Here is a 16728-nt window from a genome sequence, read left to right as displayed (position 1 = left end):
AGGCAGTCACTGTTTGCTTAAAACCCACCTTTGCTAGTTAGGTAGTTAAGAGCAGCATAGACACTGGTAATTTTGTAAGTAATGCAGTATTTTCCCGATTGAGAGACGTTGTTTAAAATGTATTGCTAATTGCTATTTCCATTTTTAATCATTTTTCCTCAGAAACCCACAATCTGCCAAAGCAACCTCCACTTGCCCTAGCCATGGGACAGGCCACACAGTGTCTAGGACTGATGGCTCGATCAGGAATTGGATCCTGTGCTTTTGCCACAGTGGAAGACTACCTACATTAGCTATGCATTCACGGAGCTCACACTTATATTGTGGCATATAGTCAACATGGAAGTAGACCAGTTCTGCTGATTTGAAATTTAGATTTTTTAAATTATGTACTGGGGACAGGTTTTTGTCGCTTTACATTGCTTCCTAGTTTACAGCATGATGCAAATGATTTTCTAACTTAGTGTTAGGAGAAATTATTTTCCATCTTTAACCTCTTAGTTGTCTAAGAGTTAAATATTACTGAATTTCAGACGTTCAAATTGATCATCACAAATCCTTTAAAACAATTACCTAAAAGAAACCAAAAAATTCTGCCTTCTTTGTTGGGGGGAGAGAGGGGGGAAGGAAACGGAACAAGTTGTGTTTGTGTTAGCATGTGGGTGATGTAAACTTCAAATTGGGAGGTGTTCTGACCCCCGCTCCCGTGTAAGCAATTCAATCAGTGTAACTTGCAAAATGCATAAACATCTGACAGTTTGAATTTATAGTGTTGATGGAAGAAATCATTTTTAATGTGTACTGTAAAACTTGAAATACTCAGGAGCTGAGTGAATATGTTTGTTGCTACTTACAATCCCGACCTGTAAGTCCCAGTAGTTTTGTTTTAACATGGTCTTTTTCAACTTTGTTTCCTGTTTAACTACAGATGACTTCTGTTGTAGACTCACAAGTTTAACTGTTGTATTATAACAGTATTACATGTCAACAGTGTGGTCATGACCTTTATTTATATAAAAACCAAATATTTAGTCAATTTACCGTGTCTTAATTTAATCTTTGTACACCTTCCATTTTTAAGTGCTTAAATGAGTACTATATTGCAATAAAAATGTAGTGATATAATTAACCAGCCATTAAAAATTTACTTCTACAGATACTAGAGTGTCAATTGAGTTTATATATTAGGTACTTGCATACTTCTCATGATTAATATAAAGTTAGAACAACTAAAATGAATGGTTGCTACTATAAATCGGAGTTCTGCAACCTAAGGCTGCCTTGAGTTACTGGCCTCCGTGGATTAGGGTCAAAGCTGATACTATGGGTGATGATAGAAAGCAAGCAGGAAATGAATCTTGTTTTCATAATCAATCAGAATATGGCATGTGACTTGCCATTCTTAAAGCAAACTCCCAACTGGTTACAAGTAAAACATAAGCAAGCTCTTCAACAGGATAACAAACCACCATATCCTTTGGTTTGGCAAAGGTGATTGATTGCTGGCTGTATTTTGTACACCGAGGCTTAAACCTTTTAAAAAAGAACAGATTATCTGTCTACACTTAGATACTGCACTCTTCCTCACATTCTGTGACATTCTCATCAATAATAGCACAAAAATATCCGAGAGACTAAAGCATTGGAGAGCTGTAGTGGAAGACTTTTCCTGCCACACACCCTGCAGGGGAGGGAGGAGGGGTAGCAGAGGAGCCCTACTGGTGTGGGCACTGCTTGTGTTCAATAAAATGGGGAAACGATTATAAAAAGAAAGGAAAACAAGTCCTTTTAAACTGCTTTTTCTTCCAGGATGCTCAAAGACGATAAGGCACAATTAATTATACTCCATGGATGAGATGGGACTGGGTACCACCCCAAATAGACTTAAGATTTTTATAATGACCCTTTAAGTAAGTCTTTTTTATTAATTTTTTCAAAAAAATTAAACGCTCTAAACTAAATATTTATAAGTTCTATACATACAAAGTACTCATTCTTCATTTAGCTTTGATTTACTTCTTAGAAGTTTTCATCTTTCTGACCATCCAACGTCTTCTAAACCTCTTGGCATTTTGTTTTTTCTGGGATCCTAGAATAGAAGGTTTTGTGCAGTTAAGAATAATAAAGAGATAAAATTCCCAAGAAACAATTCCAAATTTTCTAGATAATACATGAGTGTAAATATTAAAATTAATTAGGTATATGTTCATACATACTACACTGACCTATTCTTCAGAAGCAACTTTAAAATAGTAATAGAAGCCATTGTAAGAAAAAAATCGATACTTCATGAGTATTTACTATCTCCTTAAAAAAAGAACATCATTCAGGGACTTCCCTGGTGGTCCAGTGGTTAAGACTCTGTGCTCCCAATGCAGGGGGCCTGGGTTCGATCCCTGGTCAGGGAACTAGATACTACATGCTGCAACTAAAAAAAAACAAAAAGAGATTCCGCATGTTGCAACTAAAGATCCTGCACACTGTCAACTAAGACCTGACGCAGCCAAATAAATAAATTAACTTTTTTTTTTTAAAGAACATTATTCAATATATAAAACTATCAGATTCAGAGAATAAAGCTGAATCTTACCCCAAGCATTATTCAAAAACTGGGCTGCGGCCTTTTTCACCGGTAACCTCTTGCTGTCAAGAGACAGGAACTTGTTTACTAGGAAAGAGAATTATTTATCATTGCTTTGTTTTACTTGCAGTTAAAAGGGAGAAAAATAGTCCATAAAGAAATTACCAGTAGTTCTGTTGGTTCCAGGACCATATAAACAATTTTGTATGAAGGCTTTGGCTGCTTCTTGCCTTGAATCTCTCAAATCTTGGTCTTTTAGCCTTACAGCCAAGTAGCTTTTATTCTGGCTGGTAATCAATACAAAAGGTCAAAATGAGGCAGTGCTTATTTTCAAAATAAAGTATTTGTTAGTTGACTCAAATAGTGGAAAAAAAATCCCACATCCTAATTTTGTATATGCACAGGTAAGATAATAAAACTAAATTACAGGACTATTTTACAAGTAATGTTTACATCTTAGTAGAGCAAATAAATATTTTTTTTAATATAAATACCAAAAACTTTCCACAGAGGATCCAATCTGAAACTGCTACTAATTAAGCCAATACTCTCCTCCAAAGGTCACCTTTACATCCTACACACAAAAAAAGAAGACTCTTCTTACCCAACAGTCTGTACTTTTTGCACTTTTTCTTTAGCTTTCTTAGAGTCACTTCCTTTCTCACATTCTTCATTTTTCTTTTGCAAATTAACTAAAAAATTGAGTTATATTTCTAATTAGCATTCGTGTAAAAATAAATCAGGAACACATACCGGAGTTCACTTTAAATACCCACTACACACCAGTGTGTGGTTTTTATTTGTAAGAAATAAGCTAAAACTGGCCAGGCCTGTTCCCATGCTCTTTCTAAGGGTCAGTAACATTTGACTACAAATATCTGCAAATGTAGTTGACACTTAATGAGAAGTTATTTAAATTAGAATAGTTCATACCTTCTTTCAACTTTGCCGGTGATTTCTTCACACTAAGGAAGAACAAGAAAAACACTAACTGGGATAGCAGAGAGCAAAGATGACTCAACTTGTTACAGAATTTCATCTAGTTTTACAAATAAGATACCCCTCCCCCCCTTTTACTACCACCATTCTCAGTTTTTACTTAGGATCTTTAGAAAGAAAGAGTCACTCCCCAATGAACTGCTGACAAGTTTAAAAGGACTTGTTTTCCCAATCAACAAACTGTATACTAGGTTGGGAGTATCTTCTCAGAATTTAAAATCTGGAAATATATTAGCAGGCTTCCAAAGAAGCAGACTGTTGTGGTTAACAGAGTTAAAGTGAAATATTTAAGAATTATATAACACAGTATTTGAAATGCAAAGTGAAAGGTGGTAGGCCTGCCTCACTTTATTTGGAGAGATCTTGAAGGATTAATTGAACAATTTAGACACAGACGAGGATAGAGACAAGAATTTAGCCTCAAGAAGTGCGGTCTAATGGAGAGAAAGATAAATGGCAAAATACAATGAGATATCTATACAGAAGCACTTGCACACTGGAAAAGCTAGACGGTGGGGGGAGCAATGGGGTGGAGGGAGTGAGAGAAGACAGGTGACATTTGAACTTGGTTTTGAAAGGTGAAAAGGACTTCGTCACCGTGATGTATTCAGAAACCGAGTAACTCTCTGGAAGAAGTTCTTTTACTGAAAATTTAAGAACCACTGTCCTAAGCCGAAGATGCAGGGCTAAACTTCTGAACTGAAAGCAGTGAGAGAGGAGACAAGGGGGAATAGGGAAAAAAAAAAAAAAGGCAAATATTTGTACAGGCAAAAGTACAGTTTGATTGATTCCGTGGCATAGATGAGGAAAAGGAGCTTTAAACATCTGGTGGATGGCAAAGCTGCTAAATGAAATGGGGAATCTAAATGGGATGAGGAGGGAGGACAGGTTGGTGGCAGATTGGGACAAGCTTGAGTTTTAGGAGCCTATGGATAATTGCCTGCTACTCCACTAAAGGATAAATTTCAAAACACTGTTTTATTCACACCATCTAGTCACACCTGCCCCTAGTACAATGACAGTGGCCCACAACTTATTGAATGAACACACTGGGATCAGCAACTCAGAAACTAGAGTTACCTATGGGAACAACAACAAACATAATGAAAAACAGAAGACTGGAAAAGAAGTGGAATATTTCCCTCCACCTGTCCCACCAAATTCAAATACTGTGTAGCTTTTTAATTTAGACTTTACAATTTATTCAGTTATTTGAGTTCAAATAAATGTACCAATTTGTAATTCAAAGACTGTATGTAAGGCAAGTAATAAAACGAGATCCATTACTTACCTAGTTTGTGAAGCTGTAGTTAACTTCTCTAGAATAGTATCTGGAAGAAGTTTTCTTTTCTTAAAGACATTTTAAAAATCAATTAGAAGTGAGGCACATGACAATATGCCCTGGATTGCTTTTAAAAGTTACCATTTTAAGGACAGCCCTACCTCTAGGCAAATAAATGAAATGGGCTGAACACTGCCCTCCACTATCTCTAAGCTGTGGGAAGCCTGGGACCAAGCATCTCAGAACCTATTCCACATTCTTTGGAAGATGTGAAGAGTGGAACCCTCAGGTCACTGTCGTACACTGGAAGCAGTTAATATCGCGTCCATATGGAGTCAGTTCTGTGGCCAATCTGCTAAACAGCAGAGAGCACATCAATCATCCCCTGTGTTGGAACGGCCCTTAGTTTACAAAGCACCTAATGCTCACGGCGACCCAGTTTCAAATAAACTACCTCCGCTGAGCGTCAGAGGTGGGACTGACCCTACGATGTCAGGTTCACACCTCTTCCCACTCCCACTTTCAATCGGTGGAGGGCAAGGAGCACGAGCACCTTGTCACTGTAGTCAGAAGAAAATATTAGCGACTTTGCTCTACCCCACATCCCAGCAACTTTGAATTCTACCCCGAGCCGCGTTGTGAAACGCCGCCCTCCCCTCTAACCTTCTGCTCGATGAACAACTCCTCGCGTCGCTTCCTTTTCTCCTTCAGAAGCGTTTTATCCCTGGGAGAAAAGGCGACAAGTCAGTGCGGGCAGGGACGAGCGGGACGGGAAGGGGCGCTTCTCCCCGCCCGGCCGCGGGCTCCGAACCTGCGTACGGTCTCGCGAACTCGCCGCTCCTCTTCTTTCGCTTCCGCCTGGGCGCTGGCGAAAGTCAGCTCCTCCGGGGCCTCGTCGTCAAGCTCATCGTCCCCTTCCTCGTCTTCCTCCAGCGGCTCGGCAGCCGCGCCGCTGCTCGGCTGCCCGAGCAACAGGCCGTGCTCCGCCTCCTCCTCCGAGGCGGGCTGGCCCTCGTCCACCATCGCCGACGCCGACACCGGGGCGCGGGACGCGCGCGGCCTGAGCTGCACCATGACCCAAGCTACGCCCGACCTCTGACCCGGAATCAGCACGCAAGCGGAGCGTGACGTAAAAGGCAGGCGCCGCGGGTTCTGTCGCCCTCTGCAGGCTCCCAGGCCCCACTGAGCTATGCAGAGGCGCATGCGCAGAGCGGGGAAGGGCGTGGCCTGAGGGAAGCGGGGGGCCTTCCCTTCCGCCCGACTCCGAGACTGCGCGCAGCAGGCCTCGCGGTCCCTCCTCGCTCACGGCTGCGAGAGCTGGTGGCCGTGGTGCTTGTTTCTAGGCAGGAAAGATACATCCTGCTGCCTCCTTGGCGGGGATGCCGAGAGCAGGGTTGGCTGGGTCCTCGCGCTCCTTGAGGCGGACTCGCAGGTCACGCCATCCGGTGACCACAAGCCCCAGTCGCCCTATCGCCGCCTTTTTTTAGCTCCGAGATCCGCTTGGTCGATCCCGTTAATCAGTATTTGTACAAGAGATTTCGGCTTTCCGCACTCCCCACAGAAGTGGAGTTTCAAAAGGAAGAAGTGCGCTATAGCGGCAGGACCCCATGCCTTTCAGCCCTGTTGTCGCCGACGAGAAACAAGGTCGACAGACTCGGACTTAAATCGATCCTCAGCACCAAACGTGTGCGTGGCGACCTCGGCCGCCCTCTCACGGGCATCCCCGACCACCAGCCCTCGGCCACTGCCTGTTCTGTGTCCATCACTGACTCCTCGCCCTAACAGCTTGTTGTCTGACTCTCCCGTTAGAACGTGAGCTCACTGAGAGCGGGGACCCCCCTCCCCGGTTCCCTGCTGTAACCCCAGGACCTTGCACGGTGTCTGCCCATCCTACCGTCACTTAGTGCCGCAACCCCCGTACTGTGTATATTTATGCCCCTGCCCCCGCCCCAAGTATACTTATTTCATTTCCTAGCATACGTGGCCCTTCATGACCTTTGTGTTTATCTTCTCTCACCCATTATACGATAGCAAATGGTTCATCTTTCTCTGAACAAACCAAGCTATTTCATACTTACCTTGCATTTGGACATACTCTCGTGATACACACTCCGCCCTTGGAACTCCTATTTATACTTCAAAAACTCCCACCCAGGCTGACTTCTTCTTAAAGACTTCCAAGCACCTTAAGATCGACCCCATCCCCACTCTGCTCATCTCTAATTGCATTCTCTGAATCTTGAACAAATTTCTGTAACTATAGCTTCCACGCTGTTTAACAGTTTATATGACAATCGTCCCAACCCAGTCTTTGTGAACTCCTTGAGGGACGGTCCATCGCTCTCTAAGCACTGGATTTCTAATGTCTATCATATGGTAGATGTTCAGTAAATATTAAACTGAATTGAATAATCCTACCTCACATAAATTTTGGAGTATTTTCAATTCTCTTTTCCTCTTCTCTGATTTGGAAGCAATTCCTAGTTTAAAAACAAGACCAAAACATGAACAAAAATGACAAAACAGAAACAAAAACAGCTACTGGTACCAACAACCTAGTAGGAAGGGAGTTGCAAAGAACAGCTCTGAAATATCTGGCTCTTGGTCAGATAGAAATTAACAAATTAAAAATATAGTCTGACTCCCTGAAACAGTGTTCTGACTTCCATCACTGCTAACACTAGGGAATTGTATAGAGTGCACTTTTGAGAAGCCCTACAACAAACCTACTAGAAGTGAATGATGGTATTTTATGTACAAACACTGCATTATAAGTATTACAAGTCCCCTCAGTGTGCATGCTTTGACCCACCCGTGTAAAAGTATATGACAGGAGCCCTCAGGGTGCCTGGCTGATCCTTCAGACTCCCTGTGGGTTATGGGCACCCCTCTTGCCCATGCAAAGGATACTTGGGATTTATTAAAAGGCATGACTTGCAAATGCAGTACAAAGTTTTATGTCACAGTGTCTTGTCATCTACTTCTACAAACGCCAAGGGTGTAATATTAAATGCAACTTTGTAAGGGGTGGGGATGATGTGGCCCAGCTGCATTATCACCCAGGGAGCCCACGTGATCCAAGGGAGCTAGTTATGTACGACCTTCACGCGCTGTTTACTGAAGGCCGCTCCTCGGTCAGGCCTCTGATGCTTGCCTTGCCCGCAGCAGGCACCCCTGGGTGCTGCATTAGGTGGTGGGACTTGAGGAGAGGGCTGTATTCTTCCTACTTTACGTAGAGGTACTATGAGCATGAAACTTTCAAGTCCCACGGGAAAAACTCCCTTCAAAATTCAGCGTCGGGGGAAGCGTGTGTTTATGATAGTGAGAAATGTCCTTCTGTGTTTATAATATTGAGGAACGACCAACCATCACCTCTCCCTTTCCTCCTTGGCTGCTCCGAAGGCCAGTGCTAAATTTTAGGCAGCTGTGTTTACCCTTGGAGTCCATATATTTGCATTATTCTTTTTTCTCATCCTGATTTTCTACCTTATTGCTCATTTTCTCTTCCTTGCCTGAATTCTTGTTGTAAGCTATCCCCCTGGAACTGAGGTTAGGCAGCCAAACAAGATAAACATTGACAAAAAGTCCCCAACAAAGATATCTCTTGGGGTAACATCTTTATACAGTCAATTACCTGCTGTAGAAAGGGATTTTATTTTCCACCAAACCTTGCACAAAAATCAGAAATACCAGGCTTTTACCCCTCTACCCAAATAGCAAAAATAATTACTTTTTTTAGACAATCTAATTACAAAGTTGTTTCCTTCCCGGTAACCAACCAAACACATCAGAGGTATCTTATGTTTAGGTTCAAACCAAATAACGCGAATTGACTTGAGAAGTTCTGTGACTTCTCCTTCTAAACACGTTTACTACTTTTTCTTCTAAGTCCCATCACTTATCAGCAGTTTGGATTCCAGAAGATATATTCAGACCTTTCAGTATTCAGCTCACCATCCACAAGACTGTTTCTCCTGTTGGTGGCCTGGTACTTAGATGCGCTGTGATTTCTTCCTTCCTCAGGGCAATTAAGAAACAGTTTCAGTTTCATGAGGCGCAAGGGCTTCAGGAAGCATCCTGCCACACGGCCCCTGGAAATGAAACCTGAAATAGAAGGATGATCACAGCAGAGTTATGAGCAAAATAAACATTCTGCTTCAGCAAGTCAACTTTCTTAGTTACAACCAGAGTAAAATTCACATTCTCACAAATGCGGTCTCATGCGTTTTTGTGCCCAGTTCTTTCATCTAGTTTCTGAAAACTCCAAATGCAGACACTTCACTATGGGTTGGCCCCCGTCACCAAGGGAATTTGGGAAAGCAATTGCCTAGAATTTAGGTGCTATAAATAAGGATTTTCTTTTAAGGAAGAAGGAGAGACATGGTTGTATTTTGTGATTGCTTTGCCAAACTCATAACTGACATATTGTAGGTTTTACAAAATCTTACTCACAGGTAATAAGGACAGGAGAAAAAGAACCTCATGCACCATACAGATTTTAACTGAGTCAACAGGCCTCTCAAGCCGTCCACTGGAATTCGCGACTAGCCCTGACTTGTAGTCAGAAAGTAGGAAAAAGAGAAAGATGAAGGAAAGAGGAGGGAGAGAAAAGAAGAAAAACCAATGACTTCTGCTTCCTTCAAGGGAAAACATTTAGGACAGGGGGAAAAAATACCCAGCTAATTCTAGTGTATTGTTAATAAGAAAATCAACTGAGCACAATTAAAAATGAAAAAAGCATTTGGTCATATTACTTATTCTTGATACAACACAAATCATGAATGCCTTAGCCCTTGAAGAGTCTGTTCTCTGTGCCACGAACAGACATCCCTGACCAAATGGCCTCTCTGATCCTTCTACCACTGGCAGCGTGTGGGACACTGGCCACTAGAAAGCTCCGCCCAGCACAGTCCCTTGAGGACTTTCCGGGAAGCACAACCAGGCACGGAGAGCCTCAACTTCCACACGTTCTTCCTTGTGCCCCTTTCCACATTCACCCTCCTCCATGTTTACCAAAGCAAGCTGCACCTCACCTCACCATCCCAAATCTTACAATGGCGCCTTATCCCAGAACGTGAAAAGAAAGGGATGTCTGAAATATCGGCGTGGATCTGAGAAAACAAATGGTTTCTAAAGACCGGGTAACACATGCAGGCAGGGCCGTTTCATTCTTGCTTTCAGTAAAACTGAAAGAGGGTCTTATAGATTTGTCAATGAACAGATCTCTAAACGTGATTCAAGATTACTATGGGTATTTCAGCATACAACCTGGAAGGAGGTCCAAAATCTGAGTGGTGATGCCATAATGAAATTCCTTTCACGCCCAGGGTTTATGTGGCCCAGGTTTCTCAGTACTTTCATCTATAAAAAGCAAAAACTGGGACTTCCCTGGTGGCGCAGTGGATAAGACTCTGCGCTCCCAATTCATGGGGCCTGGGTTCGATCCCTCATCAGGGAACTAAATCCCACATGCATGCCGCAACTAAGGAGCCCACAAGCTGCAACTAAGGAGCCCGCCTGCCACAACTAAGGAGCCCACGTGCCACAACTAAGGAGCCCGCCTGCTGCAACTAAGGCCCGGTGCAACCAAATAAATAAATATTTTTTTAAAAAAAGCAAAAACAAAGGATTACCATTGACATTGGACATTGAAAAGGTAAAATTTAGCTCGGCCAGTAAAAACCTGCCCTGCCATCCCTCAGACTGGAATTAGAGACACAGATACAGCCAGCTGCAAAGCTAGTAAGAAACACAATTTTTCCCCCCCAGGACAAGCTGCACAATATCATAACAACTCCCTTCTTTGAGCGACCACTGCTTTGTTACTCACTGAGTAGGAATTCTGTCCTCTAAAATCATACATTACCAGTATGATGGCAGTAAAGAATGAAATATCCTCTGTGTCTGGAGGACCTAAGCCACTTTGCCTCCGAGAAGCAGCCTTACTTCCAACCCAGGTGCAGAGCTCCATGTAAGGGGTGTCTGGGACCAGGGTTCCACATCTACCTTCAAGGAAACAGGACCTTGCGGCCACTTTGCAGCCAGAGCAGATCTGACCCCTCTCCACACCCACAGCCCTGCTGGTTGCTGAGTCTATCAAAAACTGCTTCATTTAAACTTCACCTAAACTTAACCCTCCTTCCAAATCCTATAATAACTCCATCTTTTCCTTTGTTTGGGGACATGCCCCACGGCTCCTCTGGGGTCTTGCTCACTGCAGTGGGTCAGGAAACCTGATCTTCTCAGAATACAGGTTTGTTTCCTGTGACCACAGGCCAACTGGGCTACAACAACATGAACTCTGTCTCCTTCTAACAATACGTAATACTCAGCCGTGAATACCCGAACTAATTCAAAAAACTCATGCCCCATGCATCTATTAAGAGATGCATTTCCCATAGTTTTACTTTTATGGAATTATTCATCAAAATGTATCATTTGTTGTTTTCAACAACTTAGTACTGTAAATTACTGCAGGGATAATTCCATCTACAAGAATTTTTCAATGGAGCAATTTTTAAGTTTTAAAGAACTTGAAAATAGTTAAGTAACTCATATATTTTACAGCAGAATAGGATAGTCAACAAAAGATTTTCAAGCATAAAAATACATTAGTATAAATTTCTACGGTAGAAGTCGGATGGGAATACAAGTTCAAAGAGAAAAAGAAAAAATGTGAAGGTTCTCATTGTTAAAAAGGGCTTGTATATTTATTCTGTAAATGGATGATGTGGGTATCAAGTAGTTGTGACATTTGGATTTGACTGGATACATTTAAATGGCAGTTTAGGATAATGGCAGTTTTATTTTTAAATGTCGGTATTTTATTTCCAATAATTCGGAATCACATCTTTTTCAATGATTTTGATAAATTTTAGACGTCAAGTTTAAAAATGTAAATGCGGTGGTACAAGAACAAAGGTGTTTGAAGACCCCTGTTCTAGCAGCCCGGTGCCTTTCCCCTCATCCCTCCCATTGTAGGATAACCAAGACCACTGTGCTTCGCCCAGAATATGTTCATGCCACTTTTATTGGTTAATGTAATGATCCAATTTAATTAAAAATTTAATTAATGCAAAAATATAGCTATTAAAAGAGGGTTATTTCTAGGAAAATTAGCTGAATGCTTTGGAAAGACATAAGTTATTAAAAATAATTCTGTCAAATTAGACGTAGGTGGAAAAGATGAGGTGGATTGCTTCACAAGTTTTTTTTTGTATGTTCTTTCTCCACTTAAAAAAAGAAAAAACAGGGAATTCCCTGGTGATCCAGTGGTTAGGACTCTGTGCTTTCACTGCCGAGGGCGTGGGTTCAACCCCTGGTTGGGGAACTAAGTTCCTGCAAGCCTCGCAGCGTGGCCCCCCAAAAACACAAACAAACAGAAAAATATCTAAACCAGGAGTTGTATTCCAGTGTTTTCCAAGATTTCCTGATGATAAGAATCACCTAGGTCACTTGTTAAATATACAAATAAACAGCCCTCTTGCCCTGAATATTCTGACTCAGGAAGTCCAGACTGGGGCCTTGAGATCTGATTTTCTTGGTTATCTGTTTTGTTTTATAAAATAAAGGCTGAGGTGATTTTTCTCTTCAGGGAAATTTGAGGAACACCGGGAGGATTATGCATATGATTTATGCAAGAAAGGTGAGCTCCAATCAGTGGATTCCTACTCAAAGAAAAGGCCTTTGGCTCTACCAGAAAAAAAAAGGCAAATGAATGCACATTTATGCTTTAAATGAAAATGAAATACTTATGTGTCCTTTTTTTTTATTATATTCTTGCTTTAAATGACTTTGGTTAACAGACCGCAGGACCCCTTTGCATGGACTAACAGGGCACCTACCCCCTACCCTGATAATCCAGCCTGGGAGAGCACTGGCCTTCCCTATCAAATGTGATCAACTGTAAATTAAAAGAACTAACCTCTTTATACTCTTGAGGAGTAAATACATAAATAGGACAAGCTATAAAACCATCTTCTAGCTAAGAATTCCTGAGACTTCTAAACTCCACCTGCAGTGAGCTTCCTCTGGGCGCACTTCCCCAGCACAGGTCACTTCCTCACCGTACTGACCCCTCTACCTCTCCTGGAGCTCCTCCCCGCTCCTTCCTCTCCAACCATGCTGGCCTCCCTGCTGTCCCTCAAACCTCCAGGCTTGCTTTCCCCTTGGGGCCTTTGCTCCAGGTGGTCCCGGCATCTGGAAAGCTCTTAGCCCACATATCTCTTTAGCTAACTCCTTCCCCTCCTCCAAGTCTGCTCAGATCTCTTCTCAGTGAGGCTCCCCCCAACTGCCCACTGAATCCTGCGACCCACCTGCTCCGCCCAACTCTACCTTTGCTTTTCCCACAGCCTAATCCCCACTTCTCATAGGCCACAGAATTTGCACATTTATTATCCTTATTGTGTACTATTTGCCACTAGAATGCCATCTTCGCATGGTAGGGTTTGTGTATTGTTTACTAATATATCCTATCCCAAGCACCCAGAGCAGTGCCTAGTACATAGTAGGTACTAAATAAACATTTATGGGCTTTGACTAAATTCCAAAGTTTAGAGAAATGCAAAGATGAGTAACAGGTTGTCACAGGGCGTGGAAGGCCCAGGGTGCTTGGAAAGCCCTGCACACCAGTGTCTCTCGGGAACACAAATCCCAATTCTGCCTCAACAAATGCACGCAGACCCTTACTCGCCAAGGACCTCTGGAATTGAGTAACAGCCGAAACCTTGAAGCCTAAATCTGAAAATGCCTAGTGTAATGGTTTTTCAGAAATCATCTAAGACAACCATCTGGGACAGGGAAAAAAAAAACAAAACTGGAACTAATTAACACCTTGAAAATATTAATACATTTCAGTGGGAGGTAAATTCTACACGACTTAGTCTCTAAATTAGAATTGGGGCAAAGAATCCAAACAACTTGTACAAGGTCGAAGGAGTCTTGTGAGATGCAAGTTTAAAACAGAGGCAGCATTCCCACTACCTATTTAGATAACGAAGAAAATCAGGTTAAAAGGAGGTATCATTCCAATTTTCATTTTTCTTATTAACCTAGAGCAGGGGTTGGCAATTTGCTTTCTGTAAAGAGCCAGAGAGTAAATATTTTCATCTTTGCAGGCCAGACAGTCTCTGCTGCAACTCCTCACTTCCGTTGTTTAAGTACAAAAGCAGCCACAGGCAATACAGGACCATGTGGCGGTGGCTGGGTTCCAATAAAACTTTATTTACCAACAACACGGTGGGTGCATTTGGCCTACAGGCAGCAGTTTGCTGACCCCTTGACCTAACTGAAGTTCAGCCAACATCTGTTACACATGAGATGTGAGAAATTTCTGCCTTTGTTGAGCCGCATGTTTAAACAAGCCTCTTAATCACTCTGGGCTTGGTTCCCCATTTGAAAAACTGAGTAGGATGAGAAGATGATCACCCATGTCTCTTCTAAATGTCAGCTTTGATGACGCCTAGATAAAAGCATCGCTGGCTTCACTGGTCAGTTATACTCATCTGGGAAAATTCCCAGACTTAGTGGTACAGAGTCTCGGCTCCCAAAGAAGCCCACAAGCATCTGTTCTCGTGGTTCTTGTGGTCGGTGCTGTCCAAATCCGATCAAAGTCTCTGATTAGCAAGTAGCCTGTTTGTCTAAACAGAGACACGGCAGGTTTTCAGGACGTGAAGCTGAAGAATTCTGGTTGAAGAAGAGTAGCAGCTGAAGCAGGTCTGCGGCTTTAGGAGGCCCAACTTATGAAGTGATATCATTAGTACATGCCAAGAATCTCTTCTTAACTTGCACGGAAAACCACCAAGTTCCATTTCCTTTCACGTGAAGTCTAACGATGGATGCCCAGTCCTCGCTGGTCAGTCCTGAGCGTGAAAGGCAGAGGCCGACTCTTATCTTGGGTTGTGGAAACACTCGAGTTTTATTTTCTTCTTTTTCCCTATCTGCATTTTACTTTTCTACACTGATGTGTACTTTTCTGTACAGTTATTAGAGATGAGCTGGAGATCAAATGACTGAAAATAAGCCACATTAGAAGAAAAATAGAATTTGGGGATGAACCGCATTTCCTCCTTCAGAAAATTTACCCTGTCCCCACATGGGAGTGTTCTGATGCTCTTTCAAGCAGACAAGAGGCTTGGGTTACCTGGCTGCGATGTTACTTTTGATGATGCTAAGTAGCCCAGGTGCTACACGTAAGTGCCACAATGTACCAATATTTTAGTGGATAAGTTAGAAGACAATAACTTTTTTTTTTTTTTAATAAATTTATTTGCTTATTTATTTATTTTTGGCTGCGCTGGGTCTTCGCTTCTGTGCAAGGGCTCTCTCCAGTTGCGGCGAGCGGGGGCCACTCCTCATCGCGGTGCGCGGGCCTCTCACCGTCGCGGCCTCTCTTGTTCTGAAGCACAAGCTCCAGACACGCAGGCTCAGCAGTTGTGGCCCACGAGCCCAGCCGCTCCGCGGCATGCGGGATCCTCCCAGACCGGGGCACGAACCCGCGTCCCCTGCATCGGTAGGCGGACCCTCAACCACTGCGCCACCAGGGAAGCCCGACAATAACTTTTTTAATAGAACAACTTTGAGATATAATTCACATACAATCCACTCATTTAAAAGGTATAATTTAACAGGTTTTTTTGTATAGTCACAGAACTGTACAACCATCACCACAAGCAACTTTAGAACATTTTCATCATCCCAAAGGAAACCTGTACCCATTAGCAGTTAGTTACTCCCCATTCCTCCCTACCCCAACCCTAGACAACCACTAATCTACCTTCCGTCTCTGTTGATTTGCCTATTCCAGGTATTTCGTACAAAACAGAATCATACAATATTTGATCTTGTGTGCCTGGCTTCTTTCCCTAAATATAATGTTTTCAAGCGTCATCCATGTTGTAGCATGTATCAGTACTTCATTCTTTTTGTGGCTGAATAACGTTCCATTGTATAGATAACAAGTTTTGTTTATCCATTCATCAGTTAAAGGACATGTGGGTTGTTTCCATTTTTTATTATGATCAATGCGACTATAAACATTCATGTACACATTTTTGTGTAGACATATGTTTTCATTTCTCTTGACTACATACCTAGGAGTAGAATTGCTGGGTTATATGTTAACTGTGTATGTAATCTTTTGAGGAACCACCATACTGTTTTCCAAAGCAGCTGAATCATTTTACATTCCCACCAGCGGTGTATGAGGGGTCCAGTTTCTTCACCAACACTTGTGATTCTCCATTTTTAAAATTATAGCCATGCTAGTGGTTAAGTGGTATCTGGTTGTGGTTTTAGTTTGCATTTCCCTAATGATTAATGATGCTCAGCATCTTTCCAGTGTGCTTATTGACCATGTATATATATATTTGGAGAAGTGTCTATTCAGATCTTTGGCCCACTTTTTAACTGGGTTATTTGTCTTTTCATTATTGAGTTGTGAGAGTTCTTTATATATTCTGGATACCAGTTCCTTTAAAATGTTAGACTTGCCAATATTTTCTCCCATTCTGTGGATTGCCTTTTTCATTTTAGTGGTGGTGTCCATTGAAGCACAGAAGCTTTAACTTTGATGAAGTTCAATTTATCCATTTTTCTTATGCTACTTGTGCTTTTGATGTCATATCAAGGAGGCTTTGACTAACCTAAGGCCGCAAAGATTTACTCCTATATTTTCTTTTAAGAAATTTATAGTTTTAGCTCTTGCATTTAGGTCTGTGATCCACTTTTGTTTATGGTGTAATTAAGGGGTCCAATTTCATTCTTTTGCAGGTGGCTATACAGCTGTTCCAGCGCCATTTGTTAAGAAGATTATTCTTTCCCTTACTGATTTGTTTTCACACCCTTTTCAAAAATCAGTTGACTATAA

General features: G+C 42.1%; 3 protein-coding genes across 12 annotated transcripts in view; 1 reads left to right on the top strand and 2 right to left on the bottom strand.

Moving 5' to 3' along the window:
- RANBP9 (RAN binding protein 9) overlaps positions 1–1155 on the top strand; it is an 88663-nt gene extending 87508 nt beyond the window's left edge. The window contains exon 14 of the mRNA XM_036868308.1: positions 163–1155. Coding sequence (XP_036724203.1) covers positions 163–293 — 131 coding nt within the window. The 3' untranslated portion in view covers positions 294–1155. The remainder of the gene's footprint in view (positions 1–162) is intronic.
- Positions 1156–1564: 409 nt separating this feature from the next.
- Positions 1565–6464, bottom strand: NOL7 (nucleolar protein 7). 2 transcript variants are annotated; one of them, XM_036868310.1, is made up of 8 exons: positions 5674–6464; positions 5526–5586; positions 4872–4930; positions 3515–3546; positions 3186–3273; positions 2747–2868; positions 2591–2643; positions 1565–2089 (listed from the first exon to the last, which is right to left on the bottom strand). In XM_036868310.1, the coding sequence occupies exons 1-7, from the start codon at positions 6063–6065 to the stop codon at positions 2627–2629; spliced, it is 771 nt and encodes a 256-aa protein (XP_036724205.1). In that variant the 5' UTR covers positions 6066–6464; the 3' UTR covers positions 1565–2089; positions 2591–2626. The 2 variants fall into 2 exon arrangements, with proteins under 2 accessions (XP_036724205.1, XP_036724204.1); XM_036868309.1 differs by having other exon boundaries at positions 2591–2668; positions 5674–6052.
- Positions 6465–8464: 2000 nt separating this feature from the next.
- The window catches only part of SIRT5 (sirtuin 5), a 29084-nt gene continuing 20820 nt past the window's right edge, over positions 8465–16728 (bottom strand). For 8 of the 9 annotated variants that reach the window (XM_036869790.1, XM_036869782.1, XM_036869783.1 and 5 more), the window contains exon 9: positions 8465–8966. In XM_036869790.1, coding sequence (XP_036725685.1) covers positions 8764–8966 — 203 coding nt within the window. In that variant the 3' untranslated portion in view covers positions 8465–8763. The remainder of the gene's footprint in view (positions 8967–16728) is intronic. The other variant, XM_036869791.1, reaches the window with a different exon arrangement.

This window comes from Balaenoptera musculus, chromosome 11 (genome assembly GCF_009873245.2).
Source record: "Balaenoptera musculus isolate JJ_BM4_2016_0621 chromosome 11, mBalMus1.pri.v3, whole genome shotgun sequence".
Lineage (NCBI taxonomy): Eukaryota > Metazoa > Chordata > Mammalia > Artiodactyla > Balaenopteridae > Balaenoptera > Balaenoptera musculus.
This window is presented reverse-complemented; position numbering and strand designations above follow the sequence as displayed.

Excerpts from the sequence above, each read along its gene's own strand:
- NOL7 (XM_036868309.1), bottom strand. The coding sequence starts at position 5,936 with ATGGTGCAGCTCAGGCCGCGCGCGTCCCGCGCCCCGGTGTCGGCGTCG. Across the intron at positions 3,274-3,514 it reads ACCGGCAAAGTTGAAAGAAG|TTAATTTGCAAAAGAAAAAT; the intron begins GTATGAACTATT and ends TCAATTTTTTAG. Across the intron at positions 2,869-3,185 it reads CAAAAAGTACAGACTGTTGG|CCAGAATAAAAGCTACTTGG; the intron begins GTAAGAAGAGTC and ends ATTGATTACCAG.